This window comes from Copidosoma floridanum, unplaced genomic scaffold, assembly GCF_036245765.1.
Source record: "Copidosoma floridanum isolate Cflo_tuat_1 unplaced genomic scaffold, Cflo_Japanese_pri ptg000019l, whole genome shotgun sequence".
Lineage (NCBI taxonomy): Eukaryota > Metazoa > Arthropoda > Insecta > Hymenoptera > Encyrtidae > Copidosoma > Copidosoma floridanum.
The window spans coordinates 8546091-8573805 of NW_028321896.1; the positions used below are offsets into that span (position 1 = coordinate 8546091).

The 27715-nt window shown below is 40.6% G+C and overlaps 2 protein-coding genes and 1 long non-coding RNA gene across 3 annotated transcripts; 1 reads left to right on the forward strand and 2 right to left on the reverse strand.

Moving 5' to 3' along the window:
• Positions 1 to 930: 930 nt before the first annotated feature.
• LOC149374530 (uncharacterized) lies at positions 931 to 27503 on the reverse strand. The gene is made up of 3 exons (XR_016293065.1): positions 27389 to 27503; positions 23713 to 23799; positions 931 to 1007 (listed from the first exon to the last, which is right to left on the reverse strand). It is a non-coding gene; the product is annotated as an uncharacterized LOC149374530 (long non-coding RNA).
• On the forward strand, positions 10416 to 15740 carry LOC106637782 (uncharacterized). Its single transcript, XM_014350703.2, has 7 exons — positions 10416 to 10588; positions 12043 to 12345; positions 12424 to 12624; positions 12771 to 13297; positions 14057 to 14295; positions 14360 to 14518; positions 14593 to 15740. The coding sequence occupies exons 2-7, from the start codon at positions 12223 to 12225 to the stop codon at positions 14772 to 14774; spliced, it is 1431 nt and encodes a 476-aa protein (XP_014206189.2). The 5' UTR covers positions 10416 to 10588; positions 12043 to 12222; the 3' UTR covers positions 14775 to 15740.
• Positions 24011 to 25544, reverse strand: LOC106637781 (uncharacterized). Its single transcript, XM_014350702.2, has 3 exons — positions 24958 to 25544; positions 24556 to 24834; positions 24011 to 24476 (listed from the first exon to the last, which is right to left on the reverse strand). Exons 1-3 carry the CDS (start codon positions 25137 to 25139, stop codon positions 24299 to 24301), a joined length of 639 nt encoding a protein of 212 aa, XP_014206188.2. The 5' UTR covers positions 25140 to 25544; the 3' UTR covers positions 24011 to 24298.
• Positions 27504 to 27715: the final 212 nt, after the last annotated feature.

Consider the following 27715-nt stretch of genomic DNA (forward strand, 5'->3'; position numbering starts at 1 on the left):
CTGATAGCATCAAAACAATACCCACGTCAAAGTAAGCAGCTACGGGGTGCGGTGACTGCCTCGTTCTCGATACTGTGCATAAATCGATCGAAGCCGATGTAATTTTCCCCCCTTTTCCTCTTTCTAAAATAACCCAATAACTCAATTTTCGAAGACAATGAAAACCTATACAAACAGAATACATCGCATATTTTACACCAATGAGTATATATACCACACGTTGCCATCTCTAAGTCCTATGAAGTAAGCATAGCCTCGCATCTTACAGGGACGGATGACCCAGAAACGCATTAGAGCATATTTACCCCGAGTTTGAGTCAGACATCCATGGGATTTCCAAAGGATATTTACTATTATTGTTGCTATTGGCATTGTACATCTAGTTTTGAGTTGTGTTCAAGCATTTGAGACGAAGCAAATGGAGATGCAAGTTATTAATAAGGTCGGGACTTCATCGGAGAGATTCGTAGGTGTCCTTTGAAGAGACGTGAAACTGACCTACTATCTTCCTCGTTGGATGTTACGTGACATGACTGATGTAATCATCAGATGTAATGTAAGGCACCGAGCTTGGAAATAGAGTTTCAAAAAATCGCGTTTTCCTCACTGCTTGGATTGATAATTCATACATTAATGATAATAATTACGTTACGATACCTATACAGCTAACGTTGAGTGTGCGTCAATTTTTCCAAGCATAAAAATTTAACGAGTGTACAGGTGCTGTTTTAAAATTGTATTTGTACCTTAGTTCCCTATGAATAAAAATTATAATAATTTTGCTGCAGCTTCTCACCAAATTGTATATAACACACGTGACTCGAAAATTTAAAAATGTTGATCCGGTTTTCACGAGTACGTCCTCAAAGTGGCTGTGTCAACCACATAATATATTCATGCGTCAGAGGGAAAAACTCATGTGAAATAAAATTACGTATAATATTCAGGTATTAAACTTACTTGCTGATAAGTTTTAGCATCAAAAAGTGACGTAGGCACCGACTTACCTGAAACAGAAAGTTAAAAAGCAACGATTATTTATGTAACGCACGTGTGCAAAAGATGATAAAATTACAACAAAGTAATTAAAAAAGGACCGGGAAAATATAGAGCATATACATATATATTATAAGGAAAGGAATCAAGCAGGAATAAATAAAACATACAAGTAGGAGGATTGTCAGGAAAAGAGGGAATCTGTAAACGTATAGTGTACAGATGTAAATGAAAAAAAAAAATCTTTAAATATTATTTGTGCGAAATAATTGTCAATTCATAATATTAGTACTATTCATTATAAAACATCAAATTGTCGTATGTGAAAAAAAAATCTCGTTAATCTTGCAAGCTTTTAAAAAAAAAAATGAACCCATCTCCCCAAAAGCCGTTGATCTTTTTATAAACCCACTTAAAATTCAAGAGATTCCATATAAAACTCTCATCCCCCTTTTTTTTCCGGCGGATCCATTCAACGTCGCGGAATCCCAGGGCTCAAACGCACATAGAGGTGATGATTTCCACAGACAGCACGCGCGCGCGCACGCCAAAAGGGAGAAAAGAAACGAGGCGCATCGGCAAAAACGAGTGTATACTTGAAAGCTCAAAAAGCTCCTCTGCAGATTAAAACAGGCGTTTCCCTCGCTAAATGACACGATTAAACACGAGATAAAGCTTAAAAGCTCGACAAACCGCAACAGCGTGTGTTTTTAATAAGTAAGCTCGTCAAGGGAGAAACATGGATAATATATTATATTCAAAGAAGCAGCGCCTAATGTAACTTACACTGTGCAGAGAAAGAAACCCCCCCCCCCTTTACTGTACTTGACGCCATCGCTGGTCTCTAGGTTGTAACCACTTGTTTTCGCGACTCGGTGTATACCAATTACCGCGAGACCACATTACCGCAAAAACTATCACCCAGCCAAAGACAAAGACTGTAACAAAAAGAGTGAAAGGTGAATCATCGGTTCAAGGTCACGGCCAAAAAGCATCGGGAGAGAGAGAGAGTCTCGTGATCGTCCGACTCTTTCATTTTGTTGTTCCTCCCCGCATCACTTTCGCTTTGCTTTTTCTGTGCGTGTGAGCGCAGTATTCAAGTGAGGGTCTATTATTAGATACGTATCCACGCGGGGATGTGTCGAGTCTGTGTGCGCGCGCGTGCTAACAATAATAGGACGGGTGGGCGAGCCTACAGCACGGGGTTTATCGGAGATTCTATTTTGATGATGCTCCGTTGAAAGGCTGCACTACTTACTCCGTCTTTTTTTCTTTTTTTTTTTTCGCGTCACGCTCTATACTCGCGGCCTCGTGTATCTATATGTTATACGCACGCGAGCTTGCAGTGGACTTGCGAAAGCCCTTACGTTTGCGTACGCGTGAATGTATATTAATGAAGACCAGGGGTATGGGCATAAAGGTAAAAAAAAAAAAAAACCCCCAAGACCACCAGAGGGAGGGAGCGCAATTTGAAGTATGTTTACCCCATTTGCATCATCCCCTCTTTCCGTGCATTTGCATCTTATTAGAGTTTTCCTTCCGGTCCACGGAGTCGACGTTTCCTCGTCATTTGCCTCGCATAGTATACCTACTAACGTGCCCCTTCCTTTCGTTGCGTATATATAGGTACATGTTTACCGTCCAGACTTAGTTAAAACCACTGGACCGCATGCGCAACCATATATATTATTTATGGGCATATCTGCCGGGACTGGGTACAGTTACCCGAACTGTATACTATCCGTGCGTGGTAATACATGGTAATATCCGACTGAAAAGCTCGGGAGTGTTTGTTTGCCACGCTCCCCCCCCCCCTCACACCCTCTGAAGGTCACTGGTACCGGGATTGAAGTTGAGTTTGGTGATTTCCCGAGAATCTTTTATTGTTTGCTTGCTCGATCATGGAAAACAACGAGGGTAATTTGAGACCGGGTTGTTGTTTGGGCGCGAAAAAGTTACTTTTAATGACAATTGATGGAGCCATTCGAGGTGTTTACGATTAGAGCGAGTCATCCGCAAGCTCAAGCGAATAAAGCTTACTTTGAGAAAATCATGCAAGCGGGTATTATATTTTTTCCTTGAAAACAACGTGAAAAGTGCGTGTAGTATACATAGGTACAGGTAATTTAGAGATCAAAACGTGATCCCCCTGTTGTAGTTTGCATAATTGCGTTTAATCGTAATCTACTTAATCATCACATCCAAGCTCTAAAAGCTCACCACTGGATCATCGGAAAAGCACCGATTACATAATGCACTGATATAATGAATCCGAATATTGTACATCAATTTTCATTGTACGGTATTTACAAGATAATATATGTATACCTTCGATCCATCACTATTGAACCTATACGTGTATAATATACATCAACACAGCTCGTTACTTCCATCCAATGTAGTGTATAAGATGTAACGATTTTTTTCTTCCCTTCTGTACATCCACGGGGGCGTGGCGCAATTCTTATCGCCGTATGATATACATGTATGTGTACACCTCGGCAACAGTATACACTTTACGTTGCCTCCCTTTTTTCACTCTCGGATAGGTGTAATGGATACTTACGTCGCGAAAAGAACCCCGATAACATTTTGTCCCCCTTGGACGTGGGCTTACAGGTATAATGTACATGTACACATACACAGTGTATAGGGAACGGCCGCTGAGGTGCAGTCCTGGAGGGGGTTGTGTTTAATTTCAATTAACCTCGGGCGGCCAGGACCACTCCTTTGATACAAACACAGCCCTTCCTACCCTACCTACACACACACACACTCGGGGCATCTACATGTTACGTATACATATACAATATGTAGTGTGCAAGGGCGCGTGTTTATCCCTCGATGGATGCTCCGCAAGGTAGAGGCTCTCCCGTGTGGTACAGGTACAGTGTTTTGTGTATACGTTTTTCGGGATTTCCGGTGATGAGTAAATTAGACTCGTTGTTTTCGAGCAAGGATGCCCGATCAATTAAGTGGGTGGTCGAGGATTGCCGCCACGGCTCTCGAGAGGGGTCAAGTGCTCGTGTACGAACGCGGTGTCGAAGAAAATCTCCCTCGAGTTGTTTTTATTCGTCAAGGAAGGGAAAGAGGGGGGAAGGGGGCAAAAAACAACCCTCCGATGGATATACTCAACGTTTCTTCAGCTTAAAGCTCTTTGGATGGAAATCATTGGCTTTGGTTTTTAATGACCTTGAAGATTTTTCCTACTGTACCACAGTTTTACTGCATCAAGAATGAAATTAGCATGAAAGATGACTATCAGATCAGCGCCGTACACGAAAACAGGACAAACTTCTCAAGTGCCGTAAAGATATGGCGTGTATATATACATGGTGGTGCAAGATGAGATTGGGGCACAAGCGAGGGGTGTAAGGGCTCCTATGAAGGGGGTGGGCACCGAGAGCAGTTGTGGCATTGATCGATGCCCGATGTATTGGCGACCACGGGGGCAGATCTTTCGGGTGAAAAATTTGCTTCTGTAATAATAATTGTTTGACCACACCCCCTACTCCGATCTCACCTCGAGAGCGATAACGAAAATTATCTCGATGAGAATAAACCAGACGAGCTACAACCTAGAGGATAATTTGTACCATGTGCAGGTTGTTCGGCCTCTTTTCCTCGGTACGTATATATACATGCAATGTACACAATAACGTAACGTGAGACGTCGAGAGGGAAGGACAGACTCTGTACGTAAAGTTTATGTACATGCATCGGTGGCACAGTAGCGAGAGATAATCAAAGCCCGAGCGAAAGAGAGGGTTGCATGGAGAGTTTAACGCGATAAGAGTTCCAAGAGCTTCGGGGGCTGACGTGGCGCCTCTCTCGTGCTCGTCTTCATTGTCATGTTGGTCCTCACCTTTGCGGATAATCGCTTCGGTGAATCTGGTGTGGCTGTACGTATAAGGTATATGTACACATAATGGACTCGCCTTGCTTCTTTAGCCATCGCTTTAGTTATTTTACCTTCCAGACAACGCGGCTTGTATTATGCACTTTTCGGGTCGCCGGTTTTCTCGTTTATTTAAGTATACGAGAGAAGGGAGGAGGGGGAAAAGTGGCTCGTTGAAATTTTACATCGATTGGATTATCGAGGAGAAGGAGGAGGGTGTTGTTGGGTGACAAAACTTACACTGAACGCTTGACGATTGCTCGGGCAGTGAAACCTTCATAGGGAAATTTCACTCGGCTTCGAGACTATTTTTCTTCAAAGCGAAAAGTAGATAGACACTTAAAATTTACTTGGGCCACGTAGTTGGTATTATAATTCGCTCATCGATGCATTTGCAATTTAAATAATTGGAAAAAAATAAATACCAAGGCAATAACTGCGTATGGATATACGTGTACAACCAATGCCGTTGATTTTTGAGAATAATTGTGCAATTTGAGGCAAAGTGCAGTATTTTTCAAGCTCAAACGAACGTGAGTTTTTATAAACTAACAGGACCGATACTGATTTTCTAGTAATAAAAAAAAACAAACAAACAAAAATCGTTCTTTTGTTCAGCTCATTGTTATAGAGCAAATGAAGAAAAAAGCTCGTATTGAGTACTTCGAAGGGAATCAAAGCTACGCGTTGTGCTTCCTCGTAAAGTGAGGACAGGATTTACGGTGTACCACAGACAACTCACTTACCGTCCTTGAAAAGACCAAAACGGAAAATGCTGTTCATTCTTATTTTGCCCAGACTCCGAGGGTCCCTTGTCGTCTTAGCACCTAATGGTAGTAGTGCCACCTTTACCCCGTTCCTCTCAGGCGTTCTTTATTTTCACACCAGTCCTGGTCTACCCTGCATGTCTACTTGCACGAGTATTGAAAAACAGTAGATCCAAAGTGATGGACGAATGTGGTCTCGGTATACGTCATCTAATATGCATTGCCCTTACAAGCAATTACTTTCCATGTACGTGTATTAGCGAAGGTACAGGCACCGCATGCAAACGCACAAGGACACGTTTCGAAAAATTCAATTTGAAAGTTCTGTCCCGTGAGGTTTTTTACATCTGGGAAAGGTGAGGGACGGTCGGTGCAAACGTAGATGACTCGTCAGGAGCAAACTTTTCGCGTCCCCTTCGCGAGTCGCGCGCCGCTGGAAAAGTTTTGTGCAACGTGTCGCTCGAAACTTCACCCAAAATAAGGTGTACCCGAGCCAAGAGCCAACTGCACCCATCATATTCCAGATTTCGGGTAAACATCGTCAAAAACTTGACGTCCTCCCCTTCCCCCCCCCTTCCTTTTCTATGTTCGTCGCACTTGGGACCTCTCGGTTGATCGTAACTTGAAAGGACGCTGGAGTTGACTGCAATGAATAATGATTTGATTACATATAACCTCGCATATAACCACTCAAAAGCAAGTTTCACCGATGCCCTCTAAGTTTGTATACATATATACTTATTGTAGAAAAACAGTCCAAGAAACAATTTCAAAATTATGCGAATGGAGGTCAAGTGCAACAGGCGTCGTCGTCGCGCAACCACAACTGTAGCTCCAGAGTTACACGCGCATATGACATTGACACGTAAAAGAAGAATAAGGAAAAAATGGTCGATCGCGTGGTGTATGAGTACCGAGGCCGCGTCGTCGGACGCAGCACTGGATGTAAACTGAGGCAATGTTCTAGGCGCAACAGCAGGTACAGGTATGTGTGCCTCAACAGGGAGTCGATGAGCGGCTTTGCTGAGGCTTCGATTGGCTATATGTATATGTAACACGCGAGCAACACCAGCACCAGCTCGTAAAAACCCTTTGTTGTGCGCTCGTTTGTATTCGTGTGTCCAGCGACAGAGGAGTGGTAGCTTTTTTCTTTCCTCTCCCTTTGTCGCTTATCGCCGTTTGACTTGTATCTTTTTTTCTTTTTTCTTCTCGTTTAACTGGAGTAATATACGAGGGTGAGGGAAAATAAGAGATAGGCAGAGAGAGGGAGGGAAGGCCTCTTTTCTCTCTCTGTCATCGTTCGGGTGGAAACAATTGGATGACAGAGAGACGACGACGACGCAGATGCGTGAATTAGCGTATATTATAGGCGCATACATATAACTTAGTCTGCTGATGATTGCGCCTTTATTGGTGAACAAACAGATGAGCTAAGGACTTGTATGTGGATGTGTTTGTGCGTACAAACGTGGGTGAGAGAAAAAACAAATGGTATCAACTGTTACATTTTTTAATTTTTTTTTAATTTTTCAAAGTGGGCTTTTCTGCGCTTTTTTTTCTCAAACGAAGGTTGGCCCAGTGGCGTTTGATTCTTCCTTTGGAAAAAATATTGTGTATGTTTTACAAAAGTATAGTCGTGTCACGTCTCTGCAACAGTGAGGTAAGTAACAAATTGGACTTTGATGATTTTGAAATTTATTCAAAGCCATATTAATTTTATATTGGAACCAATGCTGAATCATCAAAAATTTCGTAAAAAAAATGAAAAGCACATAAAATTCATACTTGCAGGGCTAAGTTATGTTGTATTATCGTTAGGGTAAATCCCTTAGCAAATACTGTTTTACTTAATAATTTTCTTCAATTAAGAAAAAGTTTCATATCCCTGCGGTGGTAGTACGCGAGGGTATATAGTACGCGTCACAAGGTATACCGTCCTTGCACCTCTCAGCTGGTGTTCGTACAGCTATCATTTGTTCCATTTGGCATATTTTGTAAAATTGTTTATTATTCGATCCATGAACAGTAAATATTGCCCAGTCAGCAATGAAGGTTTTGAATTTCTCTGGCAAATATACATTGCGAAACGCGATACCACAGATTGAGCATTTACATTCGAAATATACATTATCACATTATACCTATACCATGTACAAAATGTACTTTGATCCGGCTTGTATTGTAAAAAACAAAAATTTCAACGAATCGACTTGCAAACACTACGCATTCATCAATTTCCAGCAGCGAGCGAGTCCAGCAATTTTCGCGAAAACACTTTACAACTGCGTGCGTCACGCGCTGACCATTCCACAGCGCGATGGTATGTGCGACACTCGGCGAAAATAAAATACACACGTTGCGAGTGCATAAATAACATTTTTACATACGTTATATTAATGCTCCACCGATACGTGAGTCGGTGCCTATGTGTGTGTGCAGTGTGTTTTTTGCCACACTCGATCGGCCAAGCAACGCGTTAGAGCGAAATGTTAAAATTACCGTGCAACGATGCTGTTGTATTTTTTATACTTTGACACTGTCGTTTCGCAATGTGCGCGCTGTGCGGAATCGAAAAATATTTTTACATTCTTCGCTATTATGAGAAAACTCATCAAGTTTGTATACGATCAAGCCAACAATTTTTTCAATGTACAATATTTTAAGAGAAGGAAAGAAAAGAAATCATTAAATCAGCACATGTAATTGTGATTTTACTGGCTATATGCACAGTACCCTCAGTCAATGGAACTGTATATCACTTCAAACTCAAACCCTGTAAAATTCGCAGCAAGGATGATAAAAAATATTCGTACTGGTACCTGTACACTCAGTCAATTTTTTTTTTTTTTCATAGTATACAATATAATCGTGTGAGGTAAAAAAATTAAACTCGCAGTCAAGAAGTTACATACAAGTACATGTGAATGATGAATAATATTTTCGTCTCATGTGTCAAGGTCCACTGAGCTTTTCATTTTTCTCTCCGAAATCAATTTGACGCGTCATTTTTGGTGCTATAGTATAGGTACAGGTAACGTTCAGTTGTAATTTACCGCGTTATCCAGATAAAGTACCACAACAAATATTTCAAGAAAACAATGACGCTATCTCCTTCTCCAGTAAACCTGGCATGGCTGGCGTTTAAAATACAAATATATACAAATTTCCCATGCAGGGCAGTATACTATAAAGGAACGAGGGGTTGAGAGAAAAAGTTGAATTCCTTTGGATACCCGAGCGGGCCGAGTCAACATCCTGAAAATAGGTTTTTTTCCCTCCGCCAACTCGGGTGGACGCCAAGGGGGCTCTTATCAGAACTTCCTGCGGGCACCGTAGTCCCCTCGCCTGGTAAAGCCACTCGGCGCAAAGTGAATCTCACTCGTCAGCCACGAGACCGAATAATCCTCGGGGCAAATATGGAAATAAAGACGGACAGTTGTGGCCGGTTGGTGCACGGGACGAATATATATATATATATATTTTTTTTTGTCTGTTTGCCGACTCTCACTTTTTCAGGAATGTTTCTGTCTCGGTGTATAAAACATTACACTTGGCGGATTCAACCCCGAGAGTAATCGGTGGGTCAACAAAACAGTATTCGTTACTTGAACACCCCCAAGAAATCTAGGATAAGACGGTGAGCTTCAACGCGAAAGAGCACTTTTTGTATCACCGATATCAAACTCGTAAAGTACGTACCATGACTCTTTCTTCTCCTTTTACGAGTAGACTAAGACTAACCAAGAGCGGGGTGAAATGGCTTCTGCACTGGCTTTCTGGTTAGGCTTTAGAAAACTATATACCCGTACGGCTATCGTCGGCGAAAGAGAAGATAAAAAATATTTAAAAAAAGGAGAGAAGACAAAGAGGGTGTGCTGTATATACTGGACGAAATTGCACTTTGAGTCTCGCGTGCCCGACAATAGCACCCTCGTAAAAAGGTATATCTCTTGGTTACCATTTGGGGGGGCGTTTTTGAGCTTCAATACTATATACGTTAAACTGTTCACGGTAAGATGACTTGATGTTTCTGTGTATATAGTTTAAATAGAAGAGGTAATTTTATTGAGTAAAATGTACTTGAAAACTATTGATTTGCTGGTATGATTGATGATGAGTGTTTTTTTTGTACGGCAAAGACTGACTTATCGTGAGGGTTTTTATTTTCACCTACAAGGTACCTAAATGTAAAGGGTGTGCTTTAAAATCAAATCGACTTGATTAACGGGACATGAAAAGTAAACAATTTTACGAAACAGATTTTTTTTATTACTTTTCATAAAAACATACTTATTATTATATATATTGTTCGGTAATATTTTAAAAATCAGTTCTTTGAGTGGTTTAACGGCACAAAGGAGACTCCTGAATAAAGGGTATAAAACCATCCTTTGTCTCCGGATGATCTTATTTTGCTCTTAACTCCCTCTGAATGGAAGAAATACTATTTTTCTTTAATACATATATATACTTACATCAAAGTATGTAAGCGTGAACGGAAGGTTTGACAAGATTGAGCGGTAAGACCTACCCGGGAAGCGATGCCTCGCCGGCTGCACTGATTGGTTGGTGCACCCATGGGAGACACATACATTTGTAACCATTGAACACAACCATTGAAACTTATTCTCTGTATTTTCACTTTCGAACATGAGTTACGATTGTGTTTGTCTCCCCACTTAATTTATCGGTTCGGGAATTCTAATATGAACTATGAGAGCGGCTGAGCCTTCTCTCGCATCTTGACTGTCTAGAGAACAGGACGCTCCCGCGAAGCCGTCGCTGCTCGTTTCCTTTTTCTTTCGGAAAATCTTCTGCATAAGATTTTTATTCAGTACACGATTCTTGGGGACATTTTGTCAGCATCCAAATTAGTCGTCTCGTCTTAATTCGCAGTCAATCGTCAACCTTCTGTCTCTCGCAAATCGTAAGTTTTTCGCACATTCGACAGGATTATAATTCCAGTTTTGATATAGAAAAAAGTTGTACCATTTTTCTGTAATATTTCAAGCGTGATAGGTTCGTTTAACATTTTTTTTTCTTTGTTTTCTCTAACATTTAATATACTGTACAAGTTTATTTTGAAAATAAATGTTGGATTGTTTTTATAGTACTTATACACTAATTTCTTGCAGTATAATTTTTACCTTTGTTGCTTGTTAATAATTCATCTCGTTTCACAATATTTGAAACAGTTTTGGATGATTTTAACTAATTGCTTGTTTAATTTTCTATTGATATGTAAGTTCCTTTCTCGGCTTAGTGTTATTCTAACCGAGAGAACAAGCATCATAAATAAGTGGTTGCCTTTGTCTGAGATTAAAACTGATTTATTGTTATTTTTATCTTTCGATTCATCTTTTTTTTAAACGTGTTTGATTTATTTTACAGACATTTTAATCCTTTTCAAACAAAGTCCTGAAATTTACAGTCAGATAAATTTTTTTGGTGAAAATCTTGTCAAACAAAAGTTCTATCTTGTACGAGCATATATTCTTTTTATAGAATTTGTGAAACAAAAAAAAACTTTCACGTAACTATTCATCAACTTAAAAAAAAAAAAAAAAAAAAAAAAAAAAACAGCTAAGTAAGCATCCGTAAGGATCTGGCATTAAGAAAGTTTTTAAGCCAACTTATATCTAACGCTATTCTCTACATTGTTCGTTTGCAGTTAAATTTTTCGAGTCAAATGTTTTTAACGAGTTAAATTTTCTTTTCATTATGAAAGATTGTTTTTTCTGTTTAGAGTCCGTTCCAAAGAAAAAAAAAAAAAAAAAGAATATTCAATCATTTTTAGTGAAATTTATTACCAAGCGACCAAATTCTTTGAATAAAAGAGAAAAATTTTTTGACCTCATTTGATGAGTATTTTCATTTTTTTCAAATAACAAACAAACTTATGGAATTAAATGATTTTATTTTTTGACTAAATTTATTTTAAAGAAAACATTTAATAAAATGAGGGTACAGAAATTATTTTGTACAGATAAGGTAGTGGATAAGTGCATTGAAACAAACAAGATGCACATGTATAATAAATGAGAGTAGAGCAAAAAATGACGTACTAATCAATCAGACGTATGTCATTTTTTCACTGTACTCTCTAATATATTTTATTGCATCTCGTCCCCAAGATTAGATTAGATTAGGTTTTAGAAAAAAGTGACCGAGACATACGCACAATCTTACTACGTGCGAGAGTCAAGTATACTTGTAGTATACTGTAGTATACTATCCGTATCAAGTCATAAGCTATCAAAATTTCACACAATTTTTTATGATATGTACTATTTATACGTCTTTTAGGATGTTTTAGTCATAAATAATGTTAGTGAACAACGATTACCGTGAAAATGATCGATAACCTGTCAAATCATATAGGTGTTGAGAACCACGTGACCGCACCAACTACCTTAAGCCGTGAAACTTTATCTTATCCACAAGCACATCCATAAACCGTATCGGCGCTATCAGCCGTCTATTGTCAGGCTCGAACTATATTTTAAAATGATTAGTCATCCGTTACGAGGCAGCCAGTGAAAAGAGGAAAACTGTACACAAATGACATCGTATCACCTACTCCGAAGTCTAAATAATGTGAGGTCGATGAAAAAGTACTTGTTGAAGTTCTTTTTCTGCACAATACCACTACTTACCCTAATAATTGTTGTATTGAGCTGGCAGGTAAGCAAATAAGAAAAAAAATCCTTATTCATGTTTGTTATCGCGCGTAATTGTATAATTGTTTTTATCTCAATGTAGTTCCATGCCAAAGTACACCACCTGAAAGAGCTGCGAGAAAATTGGCGCAAGGAAATCGAAAAAATGGCAAAAAAAACGAACAACACGTGGAGATTGCCGGACGTCCAGGGCGCAGCGACATTTTCCGCCTACTTGGACTCCAGACCGGAAGTTGCACTCGAGGAAACATTCTGGTCCAGCCTCGATCACCCGTGGGCACTGGTAAGAAAAACCATCATGGTATTGTAAACACGTAACTGTAAAAATGGTAATACTGGCACACACGGGGCACAAGACGTTTTGATGAGCGTAAAATTACATCGTCTCTCGGACTGTACCCGAAGATTGACAGAATAACAACACTCTAGATACGAATCATCGGGATCCTCGATGTCGACACCAAGATTCCGAGTCTCCGATGCTACTACAAATACACCGATCGGAGCACGATCTTGGAGCGTCCAGCTATCGGGGTACGGTTCATAGCCAGCATCGAGAACTTTGGGATGCGGTACTCGGCCGCCTTTGTGATATGCGAGCTCGTGACCACGTCGGACGGCAGTTTACCGAGCCAAGTGACCTTTTCGTCCAACCGAGGAAGATCGGCAGAGGAACTGGGAGACTTTGTGGACATCCGGTACACGGCACCGCCAGTCACGCGCCCGAGCTTCATGGCAGCGTGCGTGCCGAGTTTGCATCACGGCTACGCGAATCACGCGGGCCTCGTCGAGTTTGTCGAGTTTTACCGGTCCATGGGCGTGGACCGCTTCACTTTCTACAACGCTTCGGTCTCGCCGAGGGTCAGTCGGGTGCTCGAGTGGTACGCGAGGAAGAATTTGGCGAGCGTTGTACAGTGGAAGTTGCCGGGTGTTTACAAGTTCGAGAGGAATTTGAGGTTCGTTGGTTTTACCGATTCGACTGACGACCGCCGAGTTGATAATGAGGCAACGCAACTAAAGTTGTCAGTGTAATGAACAAAAAATGTACGCCCAAAGCATTTTATATCTGTTGGAACAATATTATATATATGACTTGACGTGTTGAGTGACGTCCAATACTCGTAACATTGTACAGGTTAGACGTCGTCATTGACCGTATGCTGGCAAATCATTGAGATATATATGTAATGCCTCGGGCGTACATATCCGTACATAAACTCGTGAATGTTTTTAATGCTCACATAGTCACACTGGATTTTTAAACAACAACATCAATAACAACTTGTTAACATTGATATTTCGATACTTTTTGGGAATATTTTTTGATACCTGGTAATACTTATCGAAGTATCGATTTCGCGATACTTCAAGTATCCCAAAACCAACTTAGCCGAGATAGCGCAACTGCACTTAGATTCCAGCCAATACAAAGAGCGCTACTTTTAAAGTAATTTTTAATTCATATATAAAAAAGAATTTGTGCGTCACATGAAAAATGTTTGTCAGTTTGAGATTTATTAAAAAGTTTAATCAGTTTTTAGTAATTTCGGAGGTGGTTTTAAAAAAGTTTAAAGTCCGGCAGACAATGAAAGCTACATGAAAAAACAGTTTGATTGTTTTAGTGCGCCATAACTCGGCTAAGTATGTAAAGTTTATCATCCCAAGGGGGATTGATCGTTGTAATCAGGTATGAGACGTCTCGTGTGAATATACAGGTACAACGGGATTTTCGCTGCGCTGAACGATTGCTTGTACAGAAACATGTACACCTTCACTTACGTGGTAAACGTGGACTTGGACGAGTTTATCATACCGAGAAAGCAGGAAAACTTTCGCCAAATGATGGACTATTTGGACCCAAACTCGGACCTCAGCAGTCGCGCGGCATTTGTTTTTCGGAACGTCTTCTTTTACTTGATGTACGACGACGATCCCGGTGCTGTCAACCGAACAGGTACAACAATACGTTAAGCTAAGTATATCGATCTATGTAAAACAAAGGGTCTCTCGCTTTGCAGATTGGCCCAAACTGACGTTGGAATCCAAGACCACGCGCTTCGAGGAAATTTACGAAGCCCACTCGCGCAGCAAGTACATAGCCAGAAGTGAGAACGTGATCGAAATGGGCAATCATCAAATTTGGCGGTCAAGAAAGACTTCGTTCCTCTTTCATGCTGGTAAAAATTAATCTCGTCTCGTTACGAAAGATAAATAATTGTTTATCCAATTAACACCCAGCAACCGACCACAGGAGAGACGACGGTTGATCCCGACACTGCACTGTCGCATCACTACAGGTTTTGCGAGGTCAACGAGTTGGTCTGCTGGCTGCGGAAGACGACCGTTGATAGAGCTGCTCACAAGTATACCAAAGTGCTGAGACCCAGGGTTGCGGCTGTTCTCCGCGAGGTTTTTGGAAACGAGAGGGTATAACATCATGCAGCGGCCAATCGAGAGTATTATTGTTGTTATTATTTATTCGTCGTGTTGGATCTCAAATGTGTGCATAGGTAAATATTTTGCCGAGGAAAATCTAGCTATCCGAGAAGCCCATGGGAGGTATACATGTTGTAATCACAGTTACAGTTTACTCGGTGTGTGCATGTAAGAGCGAGTCTTTATTATATATTTTTTCATATGCCACACAATACATTGTTTTCCTGCACCCAGTGGAATGTGGGTCATTACTTGTAACCAGCTCATTTAGGCACGAGAGCAAACAGAAAGGAAAAAATTACTACTCCGTTGAGGGGGTACTCGAGAGGACATTTGCACGTGCGTCGAGCTTATACCTTTACTACTCAAGGGTATAAACACAATGGGAGAATCATTTCGTTGCGGAAGAGTAAACACGAGAGTAGCATAAATCTGTACGTACGTATTTTATGACAATGGCTCATTGGCGATGTGCCAGGAGCTACTCGTGCACAGAAAAAGTTGGCCACACACACATAAGTCTAACAACGTACCTGCCCGTCAGGGCATGGAATCGCAGTGTCTTCGCAAACTTTGGAGATCGAGTAAAGCCATTTCATACTGTTACGAGGAAAAAAGTGCCCGACAAGGAGAAGGAAGTGCTTTCGGAGCTCACACCTGTGACCCCCTATCGCTGCACTTGCCGTGTAAGTAAGCTATGGATCTTTTTGTTTTGCTTTTTCTACTTACACGTTAGCCGGTCCGCAAATTAAAATACATTATGCTTTTGAACTACCGAGCTATCGTACTTTTTTGCAAGACCATTCGAGTATTCGTGAGCTCCTATGAGAAATCAAAGTCCCGGCGTTCCATGATAACTCGTTTCCCCATTGAGAGGAAATCAGCCAAGTGACACGGAAAATTGGATTCCGTGAAATATTTGCCAAAGAGCGAAAGGGAGACACGGTGTTTTTCATATATTTACAATGCCAATTGCGCAGACAACACATTCTCATTAAAATTCGTCGCGTTAACTGGACACTTACGCGCACCTCTCTGTGTGTATACCTGCAGTATAGGACACACAAAGTGTACGATAGAGGCTGCAGTATAGAGGTTTGTTTAAACAGGTAGGGCTCGCCTATCCATTAAAAAAGCCAAGAGTCCGCATTTTTCAACACAAATGTACGTTAGGTACGCGCTACCTCGTAGTAAACATGCGTAACAACGAGGTGCGTAAATTGTCGGATTAATCAGGTGGAAAATGAGCAATCGGGCCGCGCTCGTTTTAATCCCCGCGAGGCGATCACCCAAAACGTTTTAACTACAAGAGATTCTTCCTTTGACTCGGTATATCTCCGATCGTTGTACATATATTTACCAGAAATAAACGCGATTCGTGTCGTTTGATGGGAAAATAAAATTAGTGACATTTTTACGATAACTGTAAACAGTGCGCGAGGTTTCATCGATATTTTTATAGTCGAGAGGAAAAAAAAAGATCCTTTTATTTTGCTTGGAGTAAAAAAAAAAAAAAGAAAAAGAAAAAAAAAGATCGCTTCCATTCAACGGCGCATCGTCTTATCAATAAAAGCTACGGCTGAACAAAAGCCACGTATTGTGCTGGAAGATAAATAAAAAGGCAATTTACGAAGGAGCAAGAGGGAAAAACATACATACACACACGCGTGTGGGCCTACCTTGCGAGTAAATTGGAAACTCTCCGTCGCTGTGACTGTGCGTGAGCATTCCTGCGGAGTAGAACTGCCACAGGACTGATTTCCGTTTTTCCTCCGTCGTCTTTGTCTTTCTCCCTTCACCGCGGGGAGAAGACTCGGGGCGAACGGCACTTTGTTCCTGCTGCCACTCCTCCCGTCGCTGATGCTTATTTCTCCCTCGTCGCCGCGCGTCGCTGATCGAACTCTCTTAAGAGCCCGCCGAGGTGCCACCACCACCAGAGCTCCCTCGATTAACTCGACCTCGTTTTTTCCTTCCCTCCCTCCTCTCCTCGTGTTTGTGTACACGAGCTTTTTGCCACTACTGCTGTCTTATCGACCGAGAAACGAGATACCGAACCAGAGGGTCTGCGTTACCGATTCATTCGAGGAGTGACGCTGTAATTATTACATATCATAGTGTATTGTGTCTGTCATGGTTTTTCTCTCATCATCCTTCGTTCTCCTTTTTATGGCAGCGGTGGCATTCTGTTTATCTCTCTTTCTTTGTTTTTTTTTTTTTTTTTTTTAATTCAGCTCATAAAATCGGCGTTTTCGTCGTTGGCACGGTCTAGGGTGACCTGTATCGAACAACACATACATTTATACGTATTCACGTTTTAAGGGGTAAAACGCGGTGTTGCTGCGTCGTTGCTCATCATCATCATCATCATCATCGAGGCTATTTGAAGGATTTTACTTTTTTTTTCCAATAGAATCGAAGTAAAATGCCAATTGAGTTTACTCTCAAAGTTAAATCGAGTGGAAAAAACGCCTGTTTTTACTCGAACTTAAGTGCCGCCCTTTCAACTCTTTCTCAATCACGAAATCCTTACAAGGAAGCGAATTTTCACTCGATGGGCTTTAGAGAGTTTGGTGATAATATACTAAAGTAAAAAGTAAGTACGTTTCACGTAAATAAAAAATGTTCCTCGTCATGTTGTACTTAAGATAAACAGATTTCAAACAGTTTCAAAAAAAAAAAAGAAAAAAAAGAAAAAAAAATGCATATAGGGTAACTTTTACGATGCTTACGGTGCACCGTTACATTAGGTATATATTACACGCCGTAAATGCCATTATCAAGCTTTGACGCTGCCGAGTACTTAGAAGCCTGTTTATACATACATCTGCAAAAGAGGAGGCTGTCGGTAGTTCGCAACGCGTTAACTGAATTACACCCTGAGCTGGATATACCTATACTAGCGTATAATTATATACAGGAATCACGATGGTAATTACCGATAAACGACACGGGCCAAAGTTGTGTGAATAATATTTAATGGCTTAATCACTTTAATGATTTTCGTTTCAAAACTACGTCAGTGTCAAACAAATGCCATTGTGTAGTTACGCTGCAATTGAAATTATATTTTTCATGGGTATATGTTTTTCGGTTCGGTGAAAGGTGATAACACTTATGCATGAAAAATTACCGATGAAGGTACAAGCTGTCCATACACACGTAAACGCACCGAATACTGAAAAATACCCCTTTCACCACGAGCGAGTGAAAAAAAATCGGGCGCTTTTTGCGCTGCATCGCCAACACATCACCTATATGCACTTATACACTGCACACGCTGCGTGATAGTTGATTGATCGGCCCGGGCCCCATAAATGGATCGGAAAACAAAGCCGTGCACGCATACGTATTAAAAAAAGAGTCGTTGATGTGTGTGTGTGCCCATATACATGCCAGGGCTGAATATACACACGTATCCAAATGGTGACCGCACGTGAACGAGCGACATGGGGAAAATACATGCGAACGTCCATGGATATTGGCTATTTTTTTGGATTGCAGTGTGACCGAAGGGGAGGCGCGGATGAATCGAAATCGATTACTTTTAACCGATTGCCATTTTATCGAGCTTTTTATCGCCGTACATACTCTTTCCGTACGGGAGTAAATAATTTTTAGGCTCGATAATTCTCGTTTTTTGATCAAAGTTGTGAAATCGCATCAATTTTCAGTGTAGATGCGGTCGTATTTATCGAAATTTAAACGTCGATCTTTATCAAAGTTGGAAATTTGAAAATTTACGTAAAAAATAATGCACAATGTAAGTAGTGAATTTCGGTGCGATAATTTTGCTAAAATCGAGATTACTTGAAATTAAAAAAACAACAACAATTAAAAGGCGAATAAATTTCACGAACATTAAAAGAAAAAAAATTCCCCATTTCATAAAAGGGAATGAAGTTGAAAAAGAAAACATAAAGTATCCAAACAATAACGATACATTACGTCCTGTAAACGCAGTCATTCGCTCGTCTAATCAAAATTCCAGGCGCTCGTCGCTCGACACTTTTTTTTAAACGCGTCCGTGAATCGCACATTCACCCAGACGCACTTACGTATGAGTACTTACATATTATATATGTATATGTAACTGCGCGAGCGCAAGTGCGAGGCCCATCAGGAAGCTGCCGTGCACACACGCGGCTCTGTTTATGCGGCTGTTAACGCGACTTTATATTATGTATACGCTCGACAGTAGGTGAGAGAATATTACGAAGGCTATACTGTGTGTGTTGGCCTCGATTCTAGTTTTTTTTTCCTCCTTTTTTTTTTTTTTTTTTTTTCTTTTCTTCACGCTAGTAGGTTGTATGCGCAAATGGGCAGGTGTCTCGTATAAATGGTGCGTTCTCCTTTCGTGTCAGCGCGTCGTCGTTACGTGTTGTACTAAAAACTAAAGTGCGAAAACACAATGGCATAGATGATAAAGAAGAGCGTTTCGTTGGGTTGACTTATTGTGTCAGTCGTACAGCGTTTGAGATGTATACGTAATGGTAGAAACATAAGAGGATCAAGTGATAATCTACGTCTTGAACTACTGTATACATGTAAGTTCAAGGATATGCAAATGTGCACGTAATGTGATACGGTACAATAGTATCGATGAAGAAAAGTTTCGTTATTGTTTTCTTTGGCACACGTTCATTTAATGGTAACTTATATCCGATGGTATTTCTTACTATCAGCCGTATCTGGAGTCTTATCAAATTAGTAGATAAAGAGAGAAAAAAAACAGATTCGCGATAATACGATAACGTGATTCCAGAGATACCGTCTAGCTTTGTCGTGCGATTGATTTCGAGATACGCGGAAAGGAAAACTCCCGAGATATTCGCTTGACTCGTATTTGTATAAACGGACGGCTTTGCATGTATACAACAACAACAACAAAAACAACAACAAAGATGATTAAGATAGCGTGACCATAGAGCTCATCTTTGTTCCATGTGTGTTCCCGCTCGTTATGATTGTCTCATGTATAAAAGAAATATCGGTGTTGAGGTAAAGGACGAAATAAGTGTTAACACGAATAGCGTAGAAGATTAGATGTAAATTCATTTTTGAGATGAAAATCGTAAAAAAAATAAATAAATAAATTAGAGCATGTTTTATAAATCATTGGAAGTGGAATGAGTGGCATCAATTATTCAAACCTCACACTATACAGTATAAATCCATGTAATATTTCTAGATAATTGTGGGATGTATCAGAGCAATGTTAATAACTACTTAATAAGATAATAAAAATAGAACAAAAAACAATAAATCATCAATTACAATTTAAAATAAACAAAATTTTTTTTTGTAGCAATACTAGAGGATTACAAATAGTTTGGTTTAGGAGTAATGGGAAAATAGTTGATAAACCATACGCATTACTTTTAATATTTATCCGCAAAAATGACGTAAACGTATAAAATTTTTTAATTTCTTTAAGCTCATTTTTCACGAATATCGAGTTTATAAGCTTTATTCTGCCTCGGTGGGTAAATAAAAAAAAGCTTGACCTTCCGTACGATATCTCCGGCTTTAAAAGCTCTTTGAGAGCAATGGCGTGTTTATAACGAGAACTGACAAACGCATAATAAGGATTTCTCTAAAGCAAACTTGCCAGCCGCACTTTTTACCCAATTAGAGGACCCCTCGCCTTCCACAAGACGATGAGAAAATTCCGTACTTTGAAACGCTTTCAATGTTGTTTTTATCCTGCAAACTTAAGAAACGAATGGCTTAAAAAAATCTTAGTTTCGTCATTTTATCTATTTATCATAAATATCTACTTTTTTATAAAAATTATGAATTTCAAATCATATTCTGTAGTCTCTACTATCGAACCCAACACGTTTAATTAATTACAAAATTTTCAAAGCCCCAACTAAACGTGACATTGGCAAAGAATAAAGGCACACGACGACGATGATGATAACAACGACGGCTCCGAGCAACATCGATACCCTTCAATTATAACCAGGTTAATATCGCAACGTCGTCAAAAATCCAGCGCTAATTATCGATCACCTCTGCATTTGCCCTCGCGATCGCACGCTAATTTTATCAACAAATTGCTAGGCGCACTGTATAATTATACCTACGCCCAACCCGTGTCCAATTTTAAAAATAAATCAACACTTTGCAGCACAGAGGGTAAGAGCTAAAAATAGAGTTATTCGCACCACCACCGCGATCCACATCACAATTAGAGCGGCTCGTCGTCCTGTTGTATTATATATATGTATTTTCGTGCACCTCGGCTACATACACCGTACAGTGCTAAACTCGCCTCCAAACTCTCGACTAATCTTTGCATCAACCTTGTTCCGATGTGTCGAGTTAGATACACACATTTGCCCTACAAATAATCGCCGAATCAGCTTCTCGATCATTATAGGTAGGATAATAAGGTTTTCGCGCACTCGAGTTGCTGGCGTATACCCTTCGAAAGTTCGATCAATACTTGCAGAAAAAAAAAAAAAAAAAAAAAAAAAAAAAAAAAAGAAAAAACTTCCGGCGGATGATGCGTATCACGAATTGCAAAAACAGTTCTCCGAGCGCTTGCACCACTGCGGGGGGAGATCGTACTCCCGATCGGCACTAGTCGTACGTGGATCAACTCACTTTATCGGGTCGTCACTCCACCTCTCATTGACGCGTCCTTACGTCGCGGAGGGAGAGAGAGAGAGAGAGAGAGAGAAAAAAGAAAAAGAAAAAAAAAGCTCACTCGTGTCCTCGGAGAGGACGACAGCATGAGGACAATATTGTCCTCTCGCACGCGTATAAACACCCGCGCGTGCACAAAGCACTACCGCCAGCGTCGTTTACACAACACTGCGGGGGCGCTCTGCCGCGCGCGGAAACATCCTCCTGAGCTTTCACCGCGTGCCCCTCCCTCTCGGGAAGAAAAGCGCGCGCTCGAGGGATGCGAGGCGGGGCGCAAGCGCGCCCTAAGAGAGGGCAGTGTGTCTGTCTGCGTGCGTGTGCCGAGAGCAGGACCTTCGACCGGGACGCAGTGGTGTGCGTGGGGTGTCCCCCACCTCGTGGAGTAAAACTTGCAAGCTCGAGCTTATTATTTCCTTATTATTACTTCTCGCTTCGCTTCGCCGATGCGTTTGAAGCTCCACAGCGAAAGCTTTGGGTATACTCGAAGATGAAAGCCGAGCTGCAATCCTGATGGAAAATACAAGATACCGGAACTGTTAATTCAGTTAATTGGACGGAAGCGCTTGATCGAGCTCTCGTTTATATACTTGACGTTTATTGCATTTGATGATTTGCGTTCGTTTAATTTTCAACGAGTTTAACCAAAGAATGTATACATATATACGGGCGTATCACCGTTTGCACTTTTCTCGAGTGATCTTCTGACCTTTGGCCGCTCGAACTGGGCTCGGCAAAAAATAGAGCTCCTAATTGGACCTCCGGAAGCTCTCTTCTCGCAGGTGTGTGTGTTTTTTCCCCTTTCAGTCTCTTAAAATTGACAAGCAGCTTCCTCGAACGCAGTCCATGAAATTACGGACGCGATGTGGAATTATTTCCTGGAACGTAATTTGGTGCGCGTGGGCTGCACTGAAAGTCAAAATTCTGACTTGGATAGAAAAAAAACACAAAAAAAACGCCATACTCGATGTGGGGGAGAAGCGTGTTTGCGCCATAAAATTGGAAATTTCGGTAGTTCCATTACGAAGCGGAGAGATTTGAATGACCCAGTTAGCCGAGCGGCAGAGGGGAGCGGTCTATACATCGAAACGGAAGATCCCAAAGAGCGGAAACGGAGGAAACAAAAAGCTACGAGAGACATAGGGGGGGCTTGCATCCTATACGGGAGATTAGCTCACTGTATTGTACAACACGCGATGGGTGCGACGGTGATCAATCATTGCACGGGAAATCCTTTGAAGCTAATCTACGAGCTTTGCGCGCGTGGGTCTGTAGTTTTTTTTATTTGTTTATATACTATTTCTGGGATTTGAAAGGAAAATTAGCTTTTTGATGCCGACTCGCAAGTGATGCGCTGCCTTTTTTTTATTCCTCGTCGGAGCACGCGAATTTGATTTGAATTTGCTGGGAGCCACGTAATATAGTGGTACGTTTTTTATATTTTCATTTCACCTCGCCGTGCACATTTTTGTTTGCGTATACGAAGTTTGTAGGTAAATCAAATCTACTCCACCAAGAGGTTGAAAAAAAAAAAAAAAAAAAAATCTATTGCCGTGTGTAGTGGCACTTGAAACCTCGAGTTCTATTTTTTTCCAACAAATTTTTTTTTTTTTTTTCAATTGCAAACACTAAAAATTTGGCACATGTGGTGCTTCAAAAAGCTCGTTTTGACACCCATAAGCAGCAATTAAAACCTTCAAGCTTTTTTTTTTTTTTTTTAATTACTCGAAAAGTAATTCACGTCGAAAATAGAGTTTCGTTCAACACCGGTTCAACTCGTCGATTGGGAGAAAAAAAAAGCAAAAAGGTACTGCTCTGAAGCTTAAAAAAGAAGCTTAGTTCGTGCATGTGTCTACAACAGAGAGTCCAATCGTATCTCTAGTGTAGCGGCCCCGTTTGTCCTAGTCAGCTTATACTTAGCGCTTGCGAAAGGGATCAGAAGCGGAGGGAAGAGAGATGGTCTAGCTGGGGATACGCGAATTTTCTGGGTCTGGATCAAGGTCGCGGTCGAAAAATCATTTTGGTGCGCGAATGTAGAGACAAAAACGCGCCTTACGCACATGTAGCTAGGGGTCGAGGATTTAATTTACACGCTCGTGCGTTTCAGCTTTATTAATTGCCTCTTGAACTCGTTTGTGCGGTGTCGACGCTTTTTAGTCTCTATTTTGGGTGTACGCGTCTATGGGGAGATGAATGGGTTTTTTGTTTCAGGTATTTGTGTACGTTGTAAAACATAAAAGTGAATAAAATCAAACCATTGAGAAAACTTTAATCAACAACTTACCAATATCGCCGTTGTTCAGTGACTTGTCCAGTTCATCCAATGTATTGTCGTCATCCCTCGCATCTTTGGAGGAATCCTCTGTGCTACCTGTAAAATCAATGTTTTTAGTTTGTTATTCTTACAATTGCGATTTTTTTTTTCTAATGGAGGGAGATGGAATTAAAATAGAAGACGTTTTCTAGATTTTACCCCTTACTATTTTTTTATTAAAAAAGTACGAGTCAATCTTATTTGTAAAAAACAGTTAGTTCTTAGAAAAAGACTTTCTTACAGACTACTTAAATTATAATAAATATAGATAACGTAGTTTTTTTATTTACACGTTAAACCGTTCAGAAGACGCATGATAAATATTTTAATCATTTTATGAGAATTTTTAGTATGAATGAAGATGAAGTTCATTCAAGTGACATTTCGTATTGTACATACTATTGCTCAAAATCATAATATAAACAGAGCGACTTGCTTTTATACAGAAAAAGATGACTGTATCCAAGTATTTTAATAAACACTACGCAATCCATGCTCTCTCTGCCGAAAATTGCCGTTTGCTCTTTTACATTCATACGATTCACGATCAACAATTTCATCTCGTTGGACGCCCCGGTTCCAACGCCCTTTTCGCGCTCCAAAGGCTCCACGAGTCCAAGTACTCGAAAATCATGTCTCTCGCTTCTTCGGGTATTCCCTGCAAACACGGCGACGCAATACCCACCTCCAACAACATGTGCGAGTGCACCGGGACAAACAATTCATTTTTAAATCTGCAACAGACATGTTGATAATTTTTAAAAAAATTAACAATCCCAAAGACCTGTAAATTCATTTAAATAAAATACGCACTTGTATGCCAGCTCCTTGAGATGCCAAAACTTGCCGAGCAACTTCTGGTGCAAATTGACGTACTTGGCGACGTTGACGGTAGTCGAGCGCGTTTTGCAAGCTCGGCTCGCGCCTTTCGGCAATAAGTTGAGGACCATCCAGTCACCTGTTGGGATACCGACCAACTGACAGATGACTCCGCAATCCTTTGGCACCGACAGCCGAAAAGTGATATCGTAGATGTTTGTACCCGGACGCTTCCAGTCGGGTGGAATGCACGTCAGTGTTTTGGCCCATTTGCTACAGAGAAAAACACCGATACATCAGACAGTGATATACGTAAATAACAACGTTGCATCTGACAATTAGGTGGGCTGTGAGTCAAGTAAACTTGTAATGTAAAAAAAAGTATACAAACCGTACTTGGTATCAGTATCGTATAGGCAGGTGGGTCGATACGCGTTCTGGGCCATGAGAGCGATGAAAAAGGCCATTATGTGGTCGAACTTGTCGGCATCTTCGCTGAGCTGTCCAACAGTACTGGCGAGTAGCGGCGACAGAGCCGAGAAATCGCTTTCCTCGACGTTAAAGGGACACTCGCCCATTTTTCAGCTGCTCGGGATCAACATAACCTAGTCGACTGTCAGTTTGCACGGACACTCTTTCTCTCTCTGGGTCACCTTGCACCACGGTAAACTTTGTGTTCCCACAACACATGGGAAACCAATTGATTTATTCACGTACACATGCAAACTTTAGCCATTTACCATTTGGTTTTGTTGACGTATGATGATATGTACTTAAACAGCTGTTGCGCTGCTGACAGGACTACAGTTATTATACGAGATTAACTTGACAACTCTGCCTATGTTTGGAAACTCGATTTTCCCAATTCTTTATGCGAAAATTTTACGGTTGTCTATATACTTGACACACGAGAAACAACAGATCAATTTTGGAGCAAATCGGAACTGATATTTATATATATATTGCATATGGGGATGTACCGCATTGATTCGAGATACACTCAGCGGCATCTATTGCAGTTTTGCAGAACCATTGAACGCGTTGCTAGCTGGTACACACGGAAAATGTCAAATTTGACAGTTGCTGTTTGTAAATAAATAATCATCTAGATAATTTGGTATTGTTCAATTATTGACTATTTAGTTATTTGCAAACGCCATCACAAACAAATCGTAAGACGGTATCAAAGAATGCAAAGTATAAGCTTTCGCAACTAAGGTGTAATCATACAGAAAATAATTCATGTGTGTATTCATATACTTGTAGGTAAGAAGTAGGTACCAATTGCAATATGGCACCATTAAACAGATGTGGATCTATACAAGTTTTTAAAGACGATATCTGCATTGTAGCATCCAATTAGCGGAAGAGGTGGTTAATCGTCCCTTGAAAATTTATAACTAAATAAGAGACGAAACGTCGCATAATATATCGAAGCGAGAACTATCATCATAAAAACGAGTGGCTTTTCACCCGATCCCGTTATTAATCCCACGTAAAATATGCGCCTCGAGTAAAACATTTTTAAGATCACTCTATAGATATCAGAGAAGTAAAAACAAAAAGAACGTCGCTTTGGTTTTAAAGGCTTCGATTACTGTTGTATACAGCGTTGTTGAAAAAATACATACCATATATTTAATCGCATAGAGATATCGATAAATCCCCTGGTGAGGCGTTATATATTGGTAACTCGCACACAAGTCATTTTTCTCGTATATACATTTATATTTTAGGTAAAACTATTTGTAACATGCAGACACGTGCACCCACGGAGAAAGTTGCAGATGGTGGAGTATGCAAATGTGTGTTTCGCAACCGGACTCTTGGCTTTTTTTTCCAAAGGTTAAAAAAAAAAAAAACAATGGAAAGTATATCTGAAGTGTTTATTGAGGAAAAGTGTATTTAGCCATAGCATACTTGAGCAAAGCGGCCTATCTACTAGCGATTCTTTATCTGCGGTCAGGGAACTGTTGTTGATTGTTGCACGATTTCCTAATACTTATCTTATTCGCTATCTTATTTTTGATAAACAGTTAGGAAATATCCCGGAATTTTTTCAGGTGTACGAAGCGACATACACATAGCAAATGATATTATGTTTTATTAATTACTTAATTTTGTCCAACGAGAGAGTTTACCGTAATCAGAGTAGAAACGCCGAATAGGACACGAAATATACTTAATGTATTCTATTGGGTCTCCTCCTCCTGCATAATTTTCTGACTCACGCCAAAAACACACTTTTCTGCGGCCAACTCGATTTTTACTTATACACAGGTGCCTCGGGCGAAAACGGCACACGATGTAGGTATAACCTACAAGTTCAGCCGAGCGTTAACATACATTATCTTGAGAAAAAATGAGAAAAAAATTACACTGCGGAATAAGTACCTGCATCGATCTTGTAAGAAAGCATTTTCCGAAAGAAATCGGTACCGCGTACAGCCGATCGCCGGCGTGTCTGTAATGCTTAGGTAAGTACACGTTGTTGAAGCTAACACGCTCGAGCGCATATTACATACTTGTTAAAAAGAACGAAAAATATATAACATATGCAAGGACTATCAGGAGTCCTATATTCTCGGCATGAAAAGCAAGCGTATTGGAGAGCAAGATAAAATACAAGAGGAGTTTACTTATGAAGCAAGAGGAGTATGTAGGTAAGTATAAGTGATGAAAAAAAAATAAATAAAAAAATAAAGAAAAATAAGAGCGATTCCTGGTAAGTAAAGGAGGCACTTGTTGCTCCTGTGAGAGAGATTAGAAATATTGGCTCGCGCACGCGCAGCCAAGCGCGACAGAGAGCCTTGCACATTATACATACTTGCTGCCTTGGTAAGATCGGTTAGGAGCAGCAGGTCAGGCTGTTGTTGATTCTGCACTGCTACTGAATGATCCTCCTCCTCGCACATCGATATCGTCTCCATGGCTTCAGCCATCACTCACAGTTACACACACTATTGAAACAGAAACACCACACTTTTTTCGAAAAATGAAAAAAAAAAAATAACAACTTTTTCCAACAACCGAACCGACATGGTCTGCCATCGGGGAACCTCTACCGCAAGTTCATGGGATACTTGAGTAAGGTATACAACCCATACGAAATCGCCGTGTGCTGGCCGATCAGCACGCGAGCGCGAGCCGCGAC